Genomic DNA, 18,778 nt, shown 5'->3' on the forward strand with positions numbered 1-18,778 from the left:
CAAATGGTAGCTCTATCAATTTTTTTAGAAACACAGTCCATTGTACTTCCAACGGTACATCCCTATAAAGTCTACTTACTCAAACAGACTGCCCCAATGGGCTCAATACGATAATCTCACTAGAAGTGCACTCAATAGAAATCTCTAAATTTTTGGAAACAGTACTAGCTACATAGGAATGTGTAGAACCTATGTCTATCAGAGCAGTATATGGTACATCAAAAATAAAGAATATACCCTTTATCACATCAGGAGCGTCTCTATCCTCTCGGCGTCGAGCAGCATAAACCAGTGCAGGCTGTCTCTCCTCAATCTGACTAGCACCTTGCCTCAGTCTGACTAGCACCTCTGCCCGTCCCATACCATGACTAGCACCCCTAGCCAGTCCACGGCCCTTAGGTGGCTGCTAAACTACCCTCTGAGGCTGTACAAAACTCGGTCTTGAAGCTTTCATCTGATCAGCACGTTATGGACACTCTCTAATACGATGCTCCAAATACCCACATTGCAAACAAGCATCTAACCTCCTCCAACACTCGCCCGAATGGCGCCTACCACAGTCACCACAAGGTTGAATCCCAGTAGGAACGACAAGAACCCCCACTCTAACAGGCCCATCAGGTCTAACCCGTTTCTTAAGCCTTTGAACAGAACTAGAGGGCTCTAAATCGCTCTTATTCTTATCTCGCTCACGATCCTTATTTTGGCGCTCTACGTGCTTAGCTTCTTCGATGATCTTTGTCTTATCCACCAAAACAACAAACTCACGTTCCCTCTGTGGATCAATCAATACCCTCATATTATCTCTCAAGTCATCCTCAAAATGGACGTATTTCTCATTCTTAGACGTCACCATACCTCGAGCGTAGTGACTCAACCTCAGAAACTCGACTTCATATTCGGCCACAGAACTATCACCTTACGTGAGATTCATGAACTCATGCCTACAAGCATCATCATAGCTCGTCCCTACATACTTCCCTCGGAAAGTAGTCTTAAATTAATCCCAGTTAAGACGATCCGGCTAAGTACCCTCCTCAACCGACAACCACCACTGATATGCCTTGTCGCGAAGCAAAGAGACCGCACCCTTTAATTTCTGCTTAGGAGTGCAGTCGATGTCGCTCATAATCCTCTCAATGGCCTCCAACCAATACTCAGGCACAGTAGGAGTGACTCTAGTGACACCCCTAAACAGCTCAGCTCCATTGGACTGGAGTCATTCAGTTAGCGACCCCCGGCCCCCAGATCCAGAATGGAGTCTAACGACCCTCTCCAACACCCTCAACATGGCTTGGGATAGTCCATCGTCCCTAGCCAAAAGACTTTGAGACCCAGTCTCAATAGTAGGTTAAATCGTTGTCTCACTCTTGTCTAAATTTGGCATACTGCCCAAAGAGAAAAACTCAGCTCGAGCCCCCTACGGCCTCTACCGTGCCCACGAATACCATGACGTGAGTTCCATGAGTGCTCATCATATTTTTCAAATTTGTCTACATGATAAAATTTTATGCATCAGTTCTAATATTTATTAGCAGATATTTTATGCATAAATTATCAGAAGTTCAAAAAATATTTTAGAGGTTTCAGTCTCTAACTAACTCAATACAGTTTCAAAAAGTACGAACTACAGTATTTTCATAAAATTCTATCTAAGTTCATAAGTACTTACAGGATCGGCGCCGGAGACTCGATGTACCACATACTTACCTAAAATGATCCAATTTATTTAAAAACCAGTTCTTTTTGAAACATTATTTTGGAACCCAAAATTCACAGCCTTAGTTTTGTAACCTTGCTCTGATGCCATTAAATTTAACACCTCAAACCTGACCTAGACGTTATGGCCGAATCTGGTAATGATACGAAGAACGATTTTGAGGATAATGATATTTCGTAAAAGCTTTGTAAAGTTTTTCGATAAATCATCCAAGTTCTATGACTATTACGAAAAACATTATTTAATTAAACCATTTGTCAAAACATTAATTACAGCGGAAGTTTTAGAAACTGTTTATATTTTAGAAATTCAGTTTGTATTTTTGGAAAAACCTTTATTTTTGTAAAACCACGATTTTAGTCAAATGTCGCAATAAAGGTTAAAACACGTCCAAAACCAGAATAAAAATCCAACAATCCTGAGAGTCCAAAAGTTACAAAACCTATCAAAAAATGATAATTAAAATAATTAAAAACCAATATTAAAAATAGTTCACATCTCGTCGTCACCGTGTGACTCTGCTGCACCGATTTGCCTAAGTTTGTGGATTACATGTACAGAAGAGAAAAATAGAAGTGAGTTTTTGTAAACTCAGTGTGTAACCCAACAGAAATAGACATGCTATACATACGAAAATCACATATACATTCAAATTCAGATTCAGACTTAAGTCCTTTACATATACAAATTACAGAAACATATATGCAGATTTTAACCCCCATCCTCTACACACCAAATCCGACCATCCCATCACACCATGTGGGGTTAAAAACACTCAACCAAAACACATAACAGATAATATGCAATCAAGCCGCCAGAATATAGGTGAAAGGTCACCGTACAAATCACTTCATCCACATATACAAAACCCACCCCAGTCACAGATACAGAATAACAGATATAGTAAAATGTGCATAACATGCTCATATAAAGACCACATATATATATTTAACAGAACAAATGTACATATCGGGATCCAACACAAGGCAAACTATCATAATGTCCTATAACATAATTTACAGTTTAGTTAGCCCTTACCGACCCTAGGATAGGCCTACAGTTAATCGAAATGAATCGTGTGACCCTAAGGAAAATTTTAGAGTTACGAGCCTACATGCCCGTATAGCTTGCTCGTGTGGGCCCACATGCCTAGATTGGCCTTGCCCTTGTGGCCCACACGGCCTGGCCAAAAACCCACATGCCCAATCTAGCCTAGTATATATGGCCTACACGGCCAGACACACACAATCACACGGTCGTGTCTACCGCACAGCCGCATCTTCGTCAAACACACGGTCGTGTCTCACATACGACCAACCATACAGCCAGCCACACGCCCGTGTGGCGTCGATAGAAGGCTTTTTCAGCTTTTGCTAAAACCTAATTTTTTGTGTTTTGGGAACACACTTGGTTCGATTTGGATGCGAAATCACTCCTGAGACCTCTGAAACCTAAAAATAGCATACCAAACATCGTTTTAGCCATTAGATTAAGAACTTAAACTAGAATTTGATCTCGACTTAAAGCTTCTCAAAATCGAGCTACTTGCGAAAATAGTTACCACCGACAACCAGAAGCCACTCAATGCTAAAATATCTAAAGGAGCAACAGTCGCGTCTTGTCTTTCCCCTACTCGAGAAAAAGGAACACTAACAATGGATTTCATTAAACAAAATTGAATTGCCCCACAATGCTAAAGGCTAAAAGAAAACCACTCGATAGCTTACATATTCAGAATGATTAGACGAACCCCAACAGTACAATAACAACAGCACGCACGACAACTAGAATTGAAAAAGAAGGAAAAAGGAAAAAAAAAGAAAACAAAGAGAACGAAGAACAAAAGTGGCGTCAGAGAAAAAAATAAATTTCGGAACATAAAATAATAAAAATGAAAACTAATTCTTCCCAAAATCCCAATTCCCTACAACCTCACTAACTACCAATCCCACAAAATCCGACCACTAATCTCATCCAACTACCTTAAAATCCTAACTCCACCAAAACTCTATCACACAACCGTGCAAAAATTAACACCCTCGCCCCCGTAGAAATTCGAACATAAGACCTCCAGCATAAAAATTCCTTACCACTCGAACCAAACGGCTCATTCTGATATAAATTAGCAAACAATCTTATATAAGCTCACTCAACAAGGGTAAGGCTTGAATCTAAAATAACCAAGTTTTGCTAAAAGTGAGAATTGAACCCAAGACCTCACACATACCCCTAGAACATTTAACCACTGAAGTAAATACACAGTTGTGTCAAGATTTACCGAAATAGAAATAAATTATTCAGGGTGTTACAATTGAGGTCTAGCATTTGTTGTGGATTCTCAGATATATGTGACACATGTTTAGCTTGGACGAGTAACCTGATGTGTTGATTTAAAGGTTTAGCCAAGATGGGTAACCTGACTTGTTTATAGTCAGCTCAGATGAGCAATTGGGGTGGTGTAGATCCTGTGTATCTGAGTCTATTTACTAGGGTTCATCGGGCGAAATAGTTTACAGGAAATGAGAAATTGAAATGAGATATAATGATCTTGATGTTCACATGGAGAAACATTGAATTGAGCTTGAACAATATATTGGAATATTAACTTTGACATGTATGTAATTATATCATCCCTTGATTGAATAAGTTTCGAGCTTTGTTAATTAAAATGACATGAATTGGCATGAGATGGCATTGTGGTATCATATGGTTTAATTACAAGTTAAAACTCACCTTGTTGATGTTTTGCTTTGTCATGTCTAGCCAAACCATGCCAAGATATAGTAGCTTATTGTATTTAGATAAAAGATAAGGTAAGTTTTGTTTAATGCCTATGAACTTACTAAGTATCTTATATGCTTAGCTAGTTTGTTTTTCCTTTCCATTATAGATCATCTCAAACCTCACACTATCACTGGATCGGTAGTTATGTGCTTATTTTGATTTTAAGGCTACGGCATGTATATAAGTGACTTGATGTGTTCTTTAGTATGTAAAGGTGTTCACAACTTGGAAAACTTGACTTAACCATTTCATAACATCTTTGGTTGGTGTTTTGATTCACATATGATGTTGGACATATATGTACTTTATGCATAAAGATATAATGATCTATTACTATATGTATGGCATGTGGAATGGTATAGATTAAGGTAGAAGTGGTAACTTGGTTAGTGGATGAATGAGATGGTTATGTATTTGAAAAGTTGATGCTTTGAATGTGCTATTAGAAAGGTGGCATAATCTTGATTTTTGAAGTCTATACTTAAGATCTATAAGCTATTTATATGTTTATATGCATAAGTGTTTCTAATTAAAGTGAAATGGCATGTTCCAATATGAATTGTCTTAGGTAAAGATAGGTATTTGAATGGTCAATTGGTTGGTTTGAATGGCTTTGATTGAATGTAATGAAATGGATAGTTTTGTAACAGGTTGAACTTATATTGGAATGGTTTTGATTAGAAATAACTAAATGACTTGTTTTGTTATGAAGTATTATGAATAATTTTTTAGGTGATCATATTGAATGGTTTAATTGGAAACTATGAAATTGGCACCAAATTGTACATTTTTTCCAAAAACAAGGGTCTCACCAAATTATTAAATGACTTTTCATACTTATCCACAGGAATTATGAAAATGAATTTAATATTTTCTTATCAAAAGTATAGTAAATAATTCTATAAAGAAAATGGATCTAATTGAATTAAAAATTTAGCCCACAGACCATTTTTATGTCACTAGATTCATTATTAACATAATTTGCATTATTTACATAATTTGCATTAGTAAATTATGATTTATGTTTGCCTTAAATTTTTGCTAAGCATGTATGTTCATTTATTTTGTAGTTTTACAACATGTGAATATGTTTGATAGAGTAAATAACCCTAAATTAACTAGTGAGAAATTTAAGTTCTTGAAAGAGAGTATTCTTCTCCAATTGGGGTGCTTAGATATTGACTATACCATAAGGAAATCTGAGCCACATATTACTGAAACCAGCAATCAGGTTGATCTTGCTCTATATGAAAAATAGGAGTGATCTAATCATTCAAGTATCATATTCATAAAGTGTAAGGTTCCAGTTGATGTTTGTGGCTTAATTGAGCATTACGAGAATGTCCAAAAATTATTGACAGCTATTGAAAAATAGTTCAAAATTTCTCAAAAGTCATTAGCCAACACCTTAATCTTCAAGTTCACATCAATGAAGCTCATTACCGTGAAAGGTGTACGTGATCACATCAATAAGATAAGAAATTTAGCAACTTGATTCAGAGCACTTGAGGTTGAAATGTCTGAGTCATTCCTAGTGCACTTTATATTGAACACTCTTCCACTTCAGTCTGGGTCATTTAAAATCTCCTATAACATACATAAGGATAAGTGGTCTATCGGTGAGCTTTTGATCATTTGTGATCAAGTTGAGGCTAAACTCATACTGGAGATGAGAGACTGTGTAGTGAAAGTTACTTAAGAAAAGAAGACAGTCCAAACCAAGCAAAAGGGGAAGGCCAAAATGCAACCCCAAACTGACATAAAGAAAGAGTCCAAATGTTTTTCTTGTATAAAAAAAAGGGACACTTAAAGAAGGAGTATGCCAAGTTTAAGAGCTGGTTTGAAAAGAAAGGTAAATCAATCTCACTTTTTTGCTTTGAGTCAAATACGATTGATGTTATGATAGTACTAGAAAGAACATATGTTTTCTCCCTACTTATTGGTTAATTTGTCCCCATTTAGTTATCTTTAGTACATATTTTAGCATTTTCAGTTTAGTAAATTTCATTTTATAACTCAGTGGATCTTAGCCTATTTATCGTTAATTTTGTCATGTTTTGTTACCGATGTTGCTGCATGAGTATTTCCAGATTACACCCAGAATTGTCACTGCACCTGACAACTGTCCGGATAAGAATAAAAATGTGTGAGCTGTCCAGTCTGATATAACCAACTTGTACGTACAAAGGTAGCATGATTCTAATCAAAGGACATCTGTGATATTTGGAAGAATATAAATATTCATGTGAAAAGAAAAAAAATGGAGGCTTTTTGGGGGGTATTATCTTATTCAACCTATTTTTTGAAGCTTTTTGGCTATAGCGGCATAAGTCTCCTACGGGTGAACCAACGTGAAAGGGACGCGGATTAGCTCCTGACGAGGAGCCCTCAATTCAACACAAGAGAGGATAGAGAGATTCAAGTCGAGATTGTCTAGGAATAGTATTCTTCACTTGTTTCTTTTATATTTCTTTTCTAAACGATGGTGAGTACTTTCTATTTCATGTTTGTACAGAAGTACACATTATTTCTGGGTTAAATGTTATTTTGTTCAATTTTTCTTCTAATGTTTAATCTTTGGGTTTGAATGTTTTTAGCATGGAAGTGTTATTGCGGTCACTGACACTGGAAAGTGTAGTGATAGTTCAACCTAACAAGCATGACAACGGAAGTTGCATGAGGACTGAGGAATTTAATCCACTTGTTCTTAATATTGTTCCATTGCCATCATCGGAAGGTGTGGTTAATGTGCATGCTTAAGTCTTAGATTAAATATAGGAGTTAAGGTTGGTAAGATATTCATTGCAATTTAATGCATCGACAATAACCTATCCTTTTATACCTTGTGCGCACTTAGTATTCTGTTGAATATTCACGTTGGGGATCCCAGTTTATCATTATCATATTTTATCTTATTGTTTTCAAGTTTCTATCTATCTATTAATTGCACTGATATTGATAGACAAAAGACAACCATCCTCGTGGGATCGATATCCGACAGACTCATATATGTCTACTATACTTGCATCGACAGTGTTCCTTTGCACATTATTACTGTGACGTTAAACAACTGATCAAGTTTTGGCACCGTTGTCAGGGATGGCGTTTGTTTGAACTTTATTTATTTTTTTGCACTTTTTTTATTATATAATATTTAGTTTCCACTAACTTGTTATCTTTTTGTAGCTATTTTCACATTTTATTTTAGATGTTTGATGACCCAAAGCAATTCGGAGTTTATTGTTGATTTTGATCCAGAAATTGAAAGAACCGTTCGGAGAAGACTTCAAGAACAAAGGAGTATGGCTTGGATTAGCTGAAGTGGAACGGATTGAAGCTGTGGGCAGCGAATCTTATCTCTTTGGCATTACAGTGAAGCAGATTGAAGCCGCAACGGCGAATCTTACTTCCCTGGCGGTGTAATGGAACAGATTGAAACTACGACGGCGAATCTTGTTTCCCTAACATTGAAGATGGAAAATTTTATCTCCCTAAAGTTGCAGTGGAGCAGATTAAAGTCGATAATCCTATCTCCCTGAAGTTGCAGTGAAGCGGATTAAAACCTTGGATCTTATCTCTCTGAAGTTGCAGAAAGCAGAATGCATCTAGTCTTATCTCCCTGAAGTTGCAGTGAAGCAGACTAAATAAACAAATCCTATCTCCCTAAAGTTGTAGCGGAGTGGATTAGAATGATGGATCTTATCTCTCTGAAATTACAGTAGAGCAGATCGCATCAAATTCATCTTTAAGTTGCAGCAGATCAAGCCGAAGTTACCAATCCTATCTCTCCGACGTTGCGGTGGAGTAGATCGAGACACCAATTCCTATACCTCTGAAGATGCAGTAGGATGGATGTGGTTGCTTGAAGAAGCAGAGCACCAAGATCCAGTGTGACCGGGCAAAAATTGGCCATTTCTAAAGTCTTTGCTTCATTCCTATTACACGACAACGAGCAAAGAGGGGCAGCTGTAATATCCAATTTTAGCCCGGACTCACATATGGAAACATAATCTTCGAGGATATGCAATATTAGATATGATATATGCAATCTTAGATATGATATGTAATCTTAGAAGATATGATTTTGTAATCTTAGAGATTTAATTTGTAGATACCCTTTAATCTTCGTCGTTGATGTAATTGATCTGTACCGTTGGATTTGGGGAGGCTCAGCTATAAATAGAGGCATCTCCCTTCATTGTAAAAAAAAGATCAATAAAAAAGGGAGAACGATTGGCAGTTTTTTAAAGGTGGCTTACTGTTTTCTTTTTTTTCTTTTTCGATTATATTTTACTTATTTACGATTTTAAAAAAGGGAGAAGGTGATACCATTGCGAATTTTATTTATTTATTTTATTTAGCCCTAATAAAGTGACGCGTTTCAAAAGATGGAGATATTTTCCCATTCGAGCTCTATGAGTTATTCGTGCCTTTTAATTGGGCTCTTCATTTTTTTTAATTCTGTTGATTTTCAATTTAATCCTTAATCTTTCATTTTAGGTTTTTAGTCTATTTTATTAATTTTGTTATTATTATTATATTATATATTATTATTATACCTACATATATGTGCGCATATGCATGTTAATATATATACATATATATTTTAAATGTTTTAATATATATACATATTATATACATACTTTATTATTATTTTATTTTCATAGTTTTTTATACATATATATACACATTTATATTTTATAATATTTATACGTTTGCCCATATTCTATGATTTTTATATGTTTATACATTTTTGTAATATATACACATATATTTATACTCCATTCAAAGCTTATTATAAATATTTTCCACGTTTTTATATTATACTTATATATTTCATTTTTTTGTAAATGCATGAATATATTTTATATTTATATATTTATATTTTCCTTGTTTTCATAAATGCATTATGTATTTTATATATATATAAGTTTTATAACCCAACATTTTATGAGTAAATTATCTTTATGTCTTTTATTCTTCATAATTTCAAATGTATATATATTTTGTACCTTTTTCTCTTTATATTTTTTTTGTTTATTTCCTTCATTTGCTTATTGATTTATGTTTTCATTTATATTCATTTGATATTTTACATGTCGTTGTTTATGTACATTAATTTCGTTTATTTCTATGCCATTGTTGTATTTATTATTACATTTTATATTTAATGTAGCATCACATCATTTTTTTTTTCGATTTTAAAATTTTCAAAATTGAGATAACACTCGTATTTAAGATTTTCAAGGAAATTGAGCCCTAACGTATTGGGTTCCGATTTTCTTCGCTAAATCCAACGATCGAGGGTTGCTCATTAATAAAAAATATATAAAATAAAAAGCTTGTTGTTGGGGAGTTAAATATGTTGTATCCTAACGTATTGGATGTGACGTATTAATTTCTCGAGACAAAGATTTTTTTGAAAAAATAATAATAAAGGAAATATTTCAAGTTTGGGATTTTGAGGAATTGTACCTTAACGTATTGGGCCGCGATTTCTTAAATCTTAAACAAATGAATATTCTTTTAAATTTTTATTACACGAGTTTTAGACTAATTCATTTTTGAGGAAATTAGAATGTTGTGCCCTAATGCATTGGGTGTGACATTTTCTTTCTCCGAAATGATAAGGGTCTTAATAAGTAACGTTTTTAAGCTTTTTTTAAGGATTATATTTTTTAAATTTTCGACATTAAGACACTAATTAATTAACTAGGTACCAAATTTGGGCGTTATGAGGGTGCTAATCCTTCCTCATACGTAATTGACTCCCTGATCCGTTTTTCTAAAACTCGTAGACCAAAGCCGTTTTTTTAGGTGATCCAATCACACCTTAATAAAAGATTGGTGGCGACTCCCAATTTTCATTTTTTAAAGTCGACAACCTAAAATTATTTTTTCAAAAAAATGGTTTCGACACTGATCACTTAGTGTTGAGATATCTTTTTTCGAGGAATGATGCAACACCAACACTGATACGCTGGATCTTACTGTTGCAAGAATTTGACATCGAGATAAAAGACTGCAAAGGTTTAGAGAATCAAGTTGCAAACCATCTGTCTCGATTGGAAGTTGGCAGTGAAGATGGAAAATACTTCAAATTGTCGACACATTCCCAGATGAAAAATTATTTGTTGTAGATGCAACCCCTTAGTATGCAGATTTGGTTAATTATCTAGTATGTGGAAAACTCCCATTGGGTGTCACAGGCCATAAAAAAGAAAGATTTCTTCGTGAAGTAGTGAAGTATCATTGGAATGAGTCGTATTTATTCAAGGTATGCAATGACAACATCATTTGGTGCTGTGTTTCGGAAGAGGAGATGATTTCAATCTTAAAGCACTATCATGATGCTCCTTATGGAGGTCATTTCGGTGGCAGGTGAACTGCTACTAAGGTTCTCCAATCAGGATTCTACTAGCCTTCATTATTCAAAAACGTCCACAATGTTGTGAATCAATGCGATAGGTGTCAGCACACTAGTTCTATATCCCAACGCAATGAAATGTTGCAATAGCTAATTATGCAGGTTGAATTGTTCGATGTTTAGGGTATGGATTTTTTAGGACCATTTTCAAGTTCATTTAGAAATCTTTATATATTAGTAGTTGTTGACTATGTCTCAAAGTGGGTTGAAGCTGTTGCAGTCCCAAAGGATAATGCAAAGACAATACTTAATTTTTTTTCACAAGCATATACTCACCCGCTTTGGCACATCAAAGGCATTGATTAGTGATCAAGGTACACACTTTCATTGCAACCAAGTGGCAGCCACACTGAAGAGATATGGAGTTAATCATAGAATGGATACTACTTATCATCTGTAAACTAATAGACAAGCCAAAGTATCGAATTGACAAATTAAAAAAATTCTTGAGAAGGTTATGAACCCTTCGAGGAAAGATTGGTCTTCTAGACTGAATGATCCTTTATGGGCATTGCAACAGCATACAAAACTCTATTAGGGATGTTGCCATACCAATTGGTTTTTGGGAAAGCATGTCACTTGCCAGTTGAATTGAAGCACAAAGCAATGTGGGCAATTAAGCAAGTGAACATGGACTATGAAATTGCAGGAAAGAAAAGGTTGTTGGATATCACTGAACTAGAGGAGATTAGGCAAAATGCCTATGAAAACGCTACAATTTACAATGAAAAGACCAAACAATGGCATGACAGAATTATTTTAAAACGACAATTTATCGTAGGTCAACAAGTTTTATTATTCAATTCTAGACTGAAATTGTACCCGGGTAAATTACGCTCACGTTGGTCTGGACCTTTTGAAGTTGTCGAAGTATTTCCCCATGGTGCAGTCACAATCAGAGATTTACATGATGGATACCAATTCAAAGTGAATAGACAGCGGTTGAAACACTATTTTGGGAATATTAATCAAAAGCAGGCAGAAGCCATTAAATTGGTCGAAAAATTTTAATTTTTATTAAATTTATTATTATTTATTTTATTTTATTTTATTTTTTATTTTTGTTCATGTTTGTTTTACTTCTTTTTTTTTTGCAGAATAATTAGGTACCATTGTCAACGCACTTGGGTTTTATTTCAACGCAGTTCGTACTATTGTACTGTCACTTATGACTCATTAAGAATGAGGGCATATCAGAAATTCCAGATCCCACCGTTTGATCAAAAGTGACCTAGCCGTCTAATCTGTCTGAGCAGGCACAATTTTCATTGGACATATTTATTCCCGACAGCTTTATATCCCTTCACAAAATTCGCGCCTTTCTATCTTCTTCTTTTACTCACTATAAACACCATTTCCACTGTGCCGATTGTAACTTATACAAAGCAACCATTTTTATTCACTTTCGCTAAACCTTTACAACTTTAAACTATCTTCACTCAAAAAAAATATATGGCAAGAATGAGAGGATCAATCAAGAAAGCCACCAAGTCTGTTGAAGAACACTCGTCCTTTGTAACTGCAGTTCGTGAATTGAAATCCTCCATGCCAACAGAGAAAAAAGGAGCCGATGATCTTTTTAATGAAAGTGGCCAAGGATAGGTTTCAAGACAACATTTCGAAGCAAAACTTCCACCCAGAACAGGGCATTCTCCTTTCGCAATAGCAAGAATTGGGCAAGCAAGTCTACAAAACCATCTCTAAACTGAAGTGGGAGAGTTTCTACACTCATCCTGGAAGTTATTCTCCTTCATTTGTACATGAGTTTTACGCTAACCTTTATGACCATGAGTTAGAGTTCATCTTTTTTCGAGAAGGCTTAATCCCATGGGATGCTAAAAAATTCAATAAGTTGTGTAACACTAAAGTAGATGCAGATGAACACTTCAAGTTTATTGAAGATATCACAGATGACAAAAGAGACCTGTTGGTGAAGGATTTATGTGTCAAATGAGCATTATGGATGATGTGTCAAATGAGCATTGTGGATGAGTTTACATCAAGGGAATTATACGATGCACCGACGCTTCCTAACATTGCAAAGTAAAATCTGGTTTCATTTTGTCAACTGCCAGCTACAACCCTCTACTCACAACACCATAGTCACCCTCGATAGAATATGACTGATACATTCAATTATCAATGGCAGAAATATTGATGTCAATGCAATACTCCACCAGGAAATTGTTGACTGCGCCGCAAGGCAAATTGGAATTTTGGTTTTCCCATCGTTGGTGATGCTATTATGCTAGCAGAAAGGGATTGTGCCCTATAATGATGAAGAAGTCCTAGATAATAAGGTTCCGATCAATGAAGCCTCTATTGAAAGAATGACTCGTGGCAAAGATATGCCGATAATAAAGGAGGCAAAAATAAACAAGTCGAGAAAAGGCAAAACCAAGACAGAAAGCAAGGGAACAAACTTGACTGTAGAGACATCATTGTTGCACAAAATGAAAAATATCGAGAAGTTGGTCAATTCCATCAATAATAAGTAGATCAGGCTTGTCGCTACAATAGTGGATATAGACAGATCACAAAATTTTTTCTCTGCTTATATTAAGGCCTGGAACAACTCTATTGTAGCTGCATTAAGTTAGTTAAGCCCAGTCCCACTCCCAGAATTTCCAGTGTTCCCACCGATCATCCAAGATTATGAAGTCTCATCTGAGAATGATGACTTAGGGGATAGAGACAGATCAGTGGCATCCCCGCCCATTGTGTATGTCTCTATTGATGAGAAAGAAGAGGAATCAATGGATATTGAGGAGTGCATGCAAAGGATTGATAGCCTAGTCGAGGGTGACTTCTTTGCTGGTTAAGAGGAACCTGCTGTTGAGGAGGAAGTTATTGTTGGAGAGGAGGAAGTCCTTATTGCAGATGTGAACGAGAAGGATGAAGAAGAAGATGTTGAGAAAGAATCTGCTCAGAACATTGCCACTGTACCCGAGTTTATGGGTGCAACTACTGATAATTTAGAGTAAGATAGAGCTAAACCGGTGAAAGTTACAGAGGAAGCAATCGATGATGCCGAGGTAGAGCCAGAACCTGATGAGCGATTTGAGGACCGTGCGAATCCCAAAGAAAAGAAGAGAAAGTGCTCCAAAGACAAAATTCACAAAAAGGAGGAGAAAAAGATAAGGAAGAATAAACATCGTGCAGCCACATTTGCGGCTAAGGAAAACTGAGTTAGTTTGTTTTAAATTTTTTTAGCTGTAGTGTTCATGCAATGCACGTAGCTGTAATTTTTATTTTGTTAGTGCACATTGTCATTGCATTTCTATTGTCATTGCATTTTAATTTAGTGCATTAAGGATAATGCAAATTTTAAATTTTGGGGAATGTATATGGGGTTTGGAAATACACCCTCATTTCAAAAATAAATTGAGTTTAATGAAGCATGCAAGGTTTATTTGTGGTTAATGCAAATGTGTTTGAAAATTTTTGTTACATTCGATGATTAATTATTGAATCATGTGAATTATCAATGAATGAGTTGGATAAATTTGATTGAATGTTGTATATTCAATTCTTTGATGAATGATTTAGGTTGCATTAGTAATGGATGACTAGTAGCATTCCTTAAATCTTGAATGAATCTACCTTTTATAGCTACTTATATATATTTATGAATAAGAGACACTCCAAAATAGGTGTATTGTGAAATGTTAAAGAGGGAATACTCCAATGCAAGCATTAAAAAAATTTATCTAGCCAAAGGTTATCATTGCATAAGTGTGTGTCAGCGCAATTACGTACTCTTTGGAGGTTTTTTGCACTCCATCATTACTTCTCAGGAACAAGAGTACAGTAATGCAACGATATACCTTATTCACAAAAAAACAAACATATATTTATGATATTCATAGATACTTAGTATAGTACGATAAATGTTATATTGGTAGATAGAATTTAGGATTTAAAGCATGATGCTGATTTTGATGAAGTTGCAATCTTATTCATTCATACGTATGTATTATAAATGCAATATTCGGTTATCTGAATATGACTCATTCATTGGGATTTTAGGTGATTCAAGTTGCTAGAATGATCATTTGTCTTAGTGAATTCTTGTGTAGTCTTGCTAGTTTCTATTTTACTTGAGGCAAGTAAAAACTCAAGTTTGGGGGTGTGTGATAGTACTAGAAAGAACATATGTTTTCTCCCTACTTATTGGTTAATTTGTCCCCATTTAGTTATCTTTAGCACATATTTTAACATTTTCAGTTCAGTAAATTACATTTTATAACTTAGTGGATCTTAGCCTATTTATCCTTAATTTTGTCATGTTTTGATACCGATGTCGCTACATGAGTATTTCCAAATTGCACCCAAAATTTTTATCGCACTTGACAACTGTCCAGATAAGAACAAAAATGTGTAAGTTGTCCAGTCTGGTATAACCAACTTGTACGTACAAAGGCAACATGATTCTGATGAAAGGACACCTGTGCTATTTGGAAGAATATAAATATTCATGTGAAAAGAAAAAAAGGTAGGCTTTTTGGGGGGTATTATCTTCTTCAATCTATCTTTTAAAGCTTTTTGGCTATGGCGGCTTAAGTCTCCTACAGGTGAACCGACGTGAAAGGGACGCAGATCAACTCTTGACGAGGAGCCCTGAGTGCGACACAAGAGGGAATGGAGAGATTCAAGTCGAGATTGTCTAGGAATAGTATTCTCCACTTGTTTCTTTTATATTTCTTTTCTAAACAATGGTGATTACTTTCTAATTCATGTTTGTACAGAAGTATACATGATTTCTGGGTTAAATGTTATTTTATTCAATCTTGCTTCTACTATTTAATCTTTGGGTTTGAATGTTTTTAGCATGAAAGTGTTATTACGGTCACTGACACTGGAATGTGTAGTGACAATTCAAGCTAACAAACATGACAACGGAAGTTTCTTGAGAATTAGAGGAATTTAATCCACTTATTCTTAATTGTGTTCCATTGCCATCATCAGATGGTGTGGTTAATGTGCATGTTTAAGTCTTAGATTAAATATAAAAGTTAAGCTTGGTAAGATATTCATTGCAATTTAATGCATCGACAATCACCTACCCTTTTGTACCTAGTGAGCACTTAGTATTCTATCGAATATTCACGTTGGGGATCCCAGTTTATTATTATCTTATTTTATCTTATTGTTTTCAAGTTATTGCTTCGACAACTACTCTCACAATTTATCTTGTTTCTATTTATTTATTGCACTGACATTGATAGACAAAAGACAGTTATCCTCATGGGATCAATATCCGACAGACTTATATATGTCTACTATACTTGCATCGATAGTTTCCGTTTGCACATTATTAATGTGATATTAAACAGCTGATCATGTTATTTATAACACATGGATTGATTCTAGTTCTACAATCTATATCTCAAATTCCTTACAATGGTTAACAAACCTGAGGGAATCAGTGGGAGTTGAGCGACACATCTATTCAAGAAATAAGATGGACTCGCATGTGGAAGCAATTGGAACATGAAAATTAGTGCTTAAGAGTGGTTTTGTTTTAATTTTAGAAAAGACTTTTTATATTCGTAGTTTTTCTAGAAATTTAGTTTCTATTTCAATTTGCACCTTTTGGGTATTATTTTAGGTTTTCAAACACTGGCTTTAGTTTATTTTATAAATCTGGGTGTTTTATATGATGGTCTTAATTCTCTTAATTTGTAAAATAATGTCACTCATAATGTTATGTACATTCAAACTGGTACCAAATCTTGTGTTATAAATGACAATTCCTCTATTTTATGGCATCGAAGATTAGGACACATCTCCATTGAAAGGATTAAGAGATTACTCAATGATGGGGTGCTCAGTACTTTAGATTTGGTGATCTCAATATTTGTATAGACTGTATTAAGGGCAAGTAGACTAACAAGTCAAAGAAAGGTGCCAAGAGAAGTTCGGCCATATCAAAAGTCATCCATTCTAATCTATGTTGCTTAGATATGGATGTACAAGGTCAAAAATATTTCATCACTTTCATAGAAGATTAATCACAATACATGTATCTCTACATGCTTCATCACAAGAGCGAAGCATTAGAAGCCTTTAAATTTTTCAAGGCTGAAGTAGAGAAATAATGTGGTAAGCAAGTCAAGATTGTGAGAACCGATAGCGGTGGTGAACATTATGGTAGATACACTGAGGATGGACAACCACTTGGTCCATTTGTGAAATTTCTTCAAGATAACGATATAGTTTCCAATACACTATGCTAGGCTCACTTGATCAGAATGGTGTTGTGGAAAGAAGAAACTGGACTTTAGTAGACATGGTGCAAAGTATGCTTAGTAGCTCTAAGCTACCTAAGTCCTTACAGATTAAAGCTCTTAAAACGACTATGTATATATTAAACCGAGTTCAACCAAGGTTGTCCCAAAGACACCTTTTGAGTTATTCAAAAGTTGGAAACCGAGTTTACGACATATACGTGTATGGGGATGCCCATCTAAAGTAAGAGTTTATAACCTGCAAGAAAAGAAACTAGACCTAGAGACCATTAATTGGTATTTCATTGGTTATGCCGAAAGGTCCAAATGATACAGATTCTATTATCCATCTCATAACACAAAAATTGTGGAATTGAGAAATGTAAAATTTCTTGAGAATGACTCAATCAGTGGAAGAGATCTATCTCGGGACAAGATTCTCATAGGACAACCTTTCACTTCAGGTGAGAGATTGGTTATCATACAAAACATCCTTCAAGCTCAACCAGGTGTTGAACAACCAATCAATGAAAATCTGCAAGCTATTGAAAACACTCTAGTAGATCAAGTTGTTAAAGAATAGACAAATTCCATGAAAAGTAATGATGTTGGGGATCTTGTGTCGTTGCCTGAAAGGGTAAAAACCATTGGATGTAAAAGAGTCTTCAAAATAAAAAGAGACTCAATGGGCAACATAGAAAGACATAAATTTGGACTCGTTGTGAAAAGATTCACTCAGTGAAAAGGAATCGATTATACTTAGACTTTTAGTCCTATATCTAAGAAAGATTCAGTGCGCATTGTGTTAGTAGTAATAGCTCATTTTGACCTTGAGTTGGAACAAATGGATGTGAAAATCGTCTTTCTCAATGGTGACCCAAAGGAAGAGGCATACATAAAACAACCTGAAGAATTCTCCTCCAGTGATGGTGAACAGTTGATATGCAAGGTAAAGAAGTTCATATATAGATTGAAACAAGCCTCCCGACAGTGGTATTTAAAATTTCATGTAGTTACCTCTTCGTTTGGTTTTGTTGAAAATATCGTGGATCAATGCATATACCAGAAGGTTAGCAGGAGTAAAATATGTTTCCTTATTCTATATGTGGGCGATATTTTACTTGCAACAAATGATAGAGGTATGCTACATGAGGTGAAACAATATCTTTTTAAAAATTTTGGTATGAAAGATATGGGTAATACGTCTTATGTCATTGGCATTAAGATTCATCGTGATAGACATCGTGGTATCTTAGGTTTATCTTAAGAAACCTATATGAACAAAAGTTTTTGAAATATTTTGGATGAAAGATTATTTACCGAGTGCTGCTCCTATCGTGAAGGGTGATAAGTTCAATTTGAACAAGTGCCTGAAAAACGAATTTGAGATGAAGCAAATGAAAAACATTCCACATGCTTCTATTGTTGGAAGCCTGATGTATGCTCAAATCTGTACAAGACTTGATATTGCATTTGTAGTTGGAATGTTGGGAAGATATCAGAGTAATCTAGGTATTGACCACTGAAGAGTTGCAAAGAAAGTTTTGAGATATCTTAAAGGGACAAAGGACTACATGCTTACGTACAAACGATCAGACAATTTGGAGGTGATTGGCT

At 35.1% G+C, this 18,778-nt stretch overlaps 1 protein-coding gene across 1 annotated transcript; it reads right to left on the reverse strand.

The window, feature by feature from the left end:
• Window positions 1-466: 466 nt before the first annotated feature.
• LOC107902297 (uncharacterized) lies at window positions 467-8,417 on the reverse strand. The gene is made up of 3 exons (XM_016828507.1): window positions 8,280-8,417; window positions 1,033-1,213; window positions 467-918 (listed from the first exon to the last, which is right to left on the reverse strand). Exons 1-3 carry the CDS (start codon window positions 8,415-8,417, stop codon window positions 467-469), a joined length of 771 nt encoding a protein of 256 aa, XP_016683996.1.
• Window positions 8,418-18,778: the final 10,361 nt, after the last annotated feature.

The sequence above is a fragment of the Gossypium hirsutum genome, chromosome D05, assembly GCF_007990345.1.
Source record: "Gossypium hirsutum isolate 1008001.06 chromosome D05, Gossypium_hirsutum_v2.1, whole genome shotgun sequence".
Taxonomy (NCBI): Eukaryota; Viridiplantae; Streptophyta; class Magnoliopsida; order Malvales; family Malvaceae; genus Gossypium; species Gossypium hirsutum.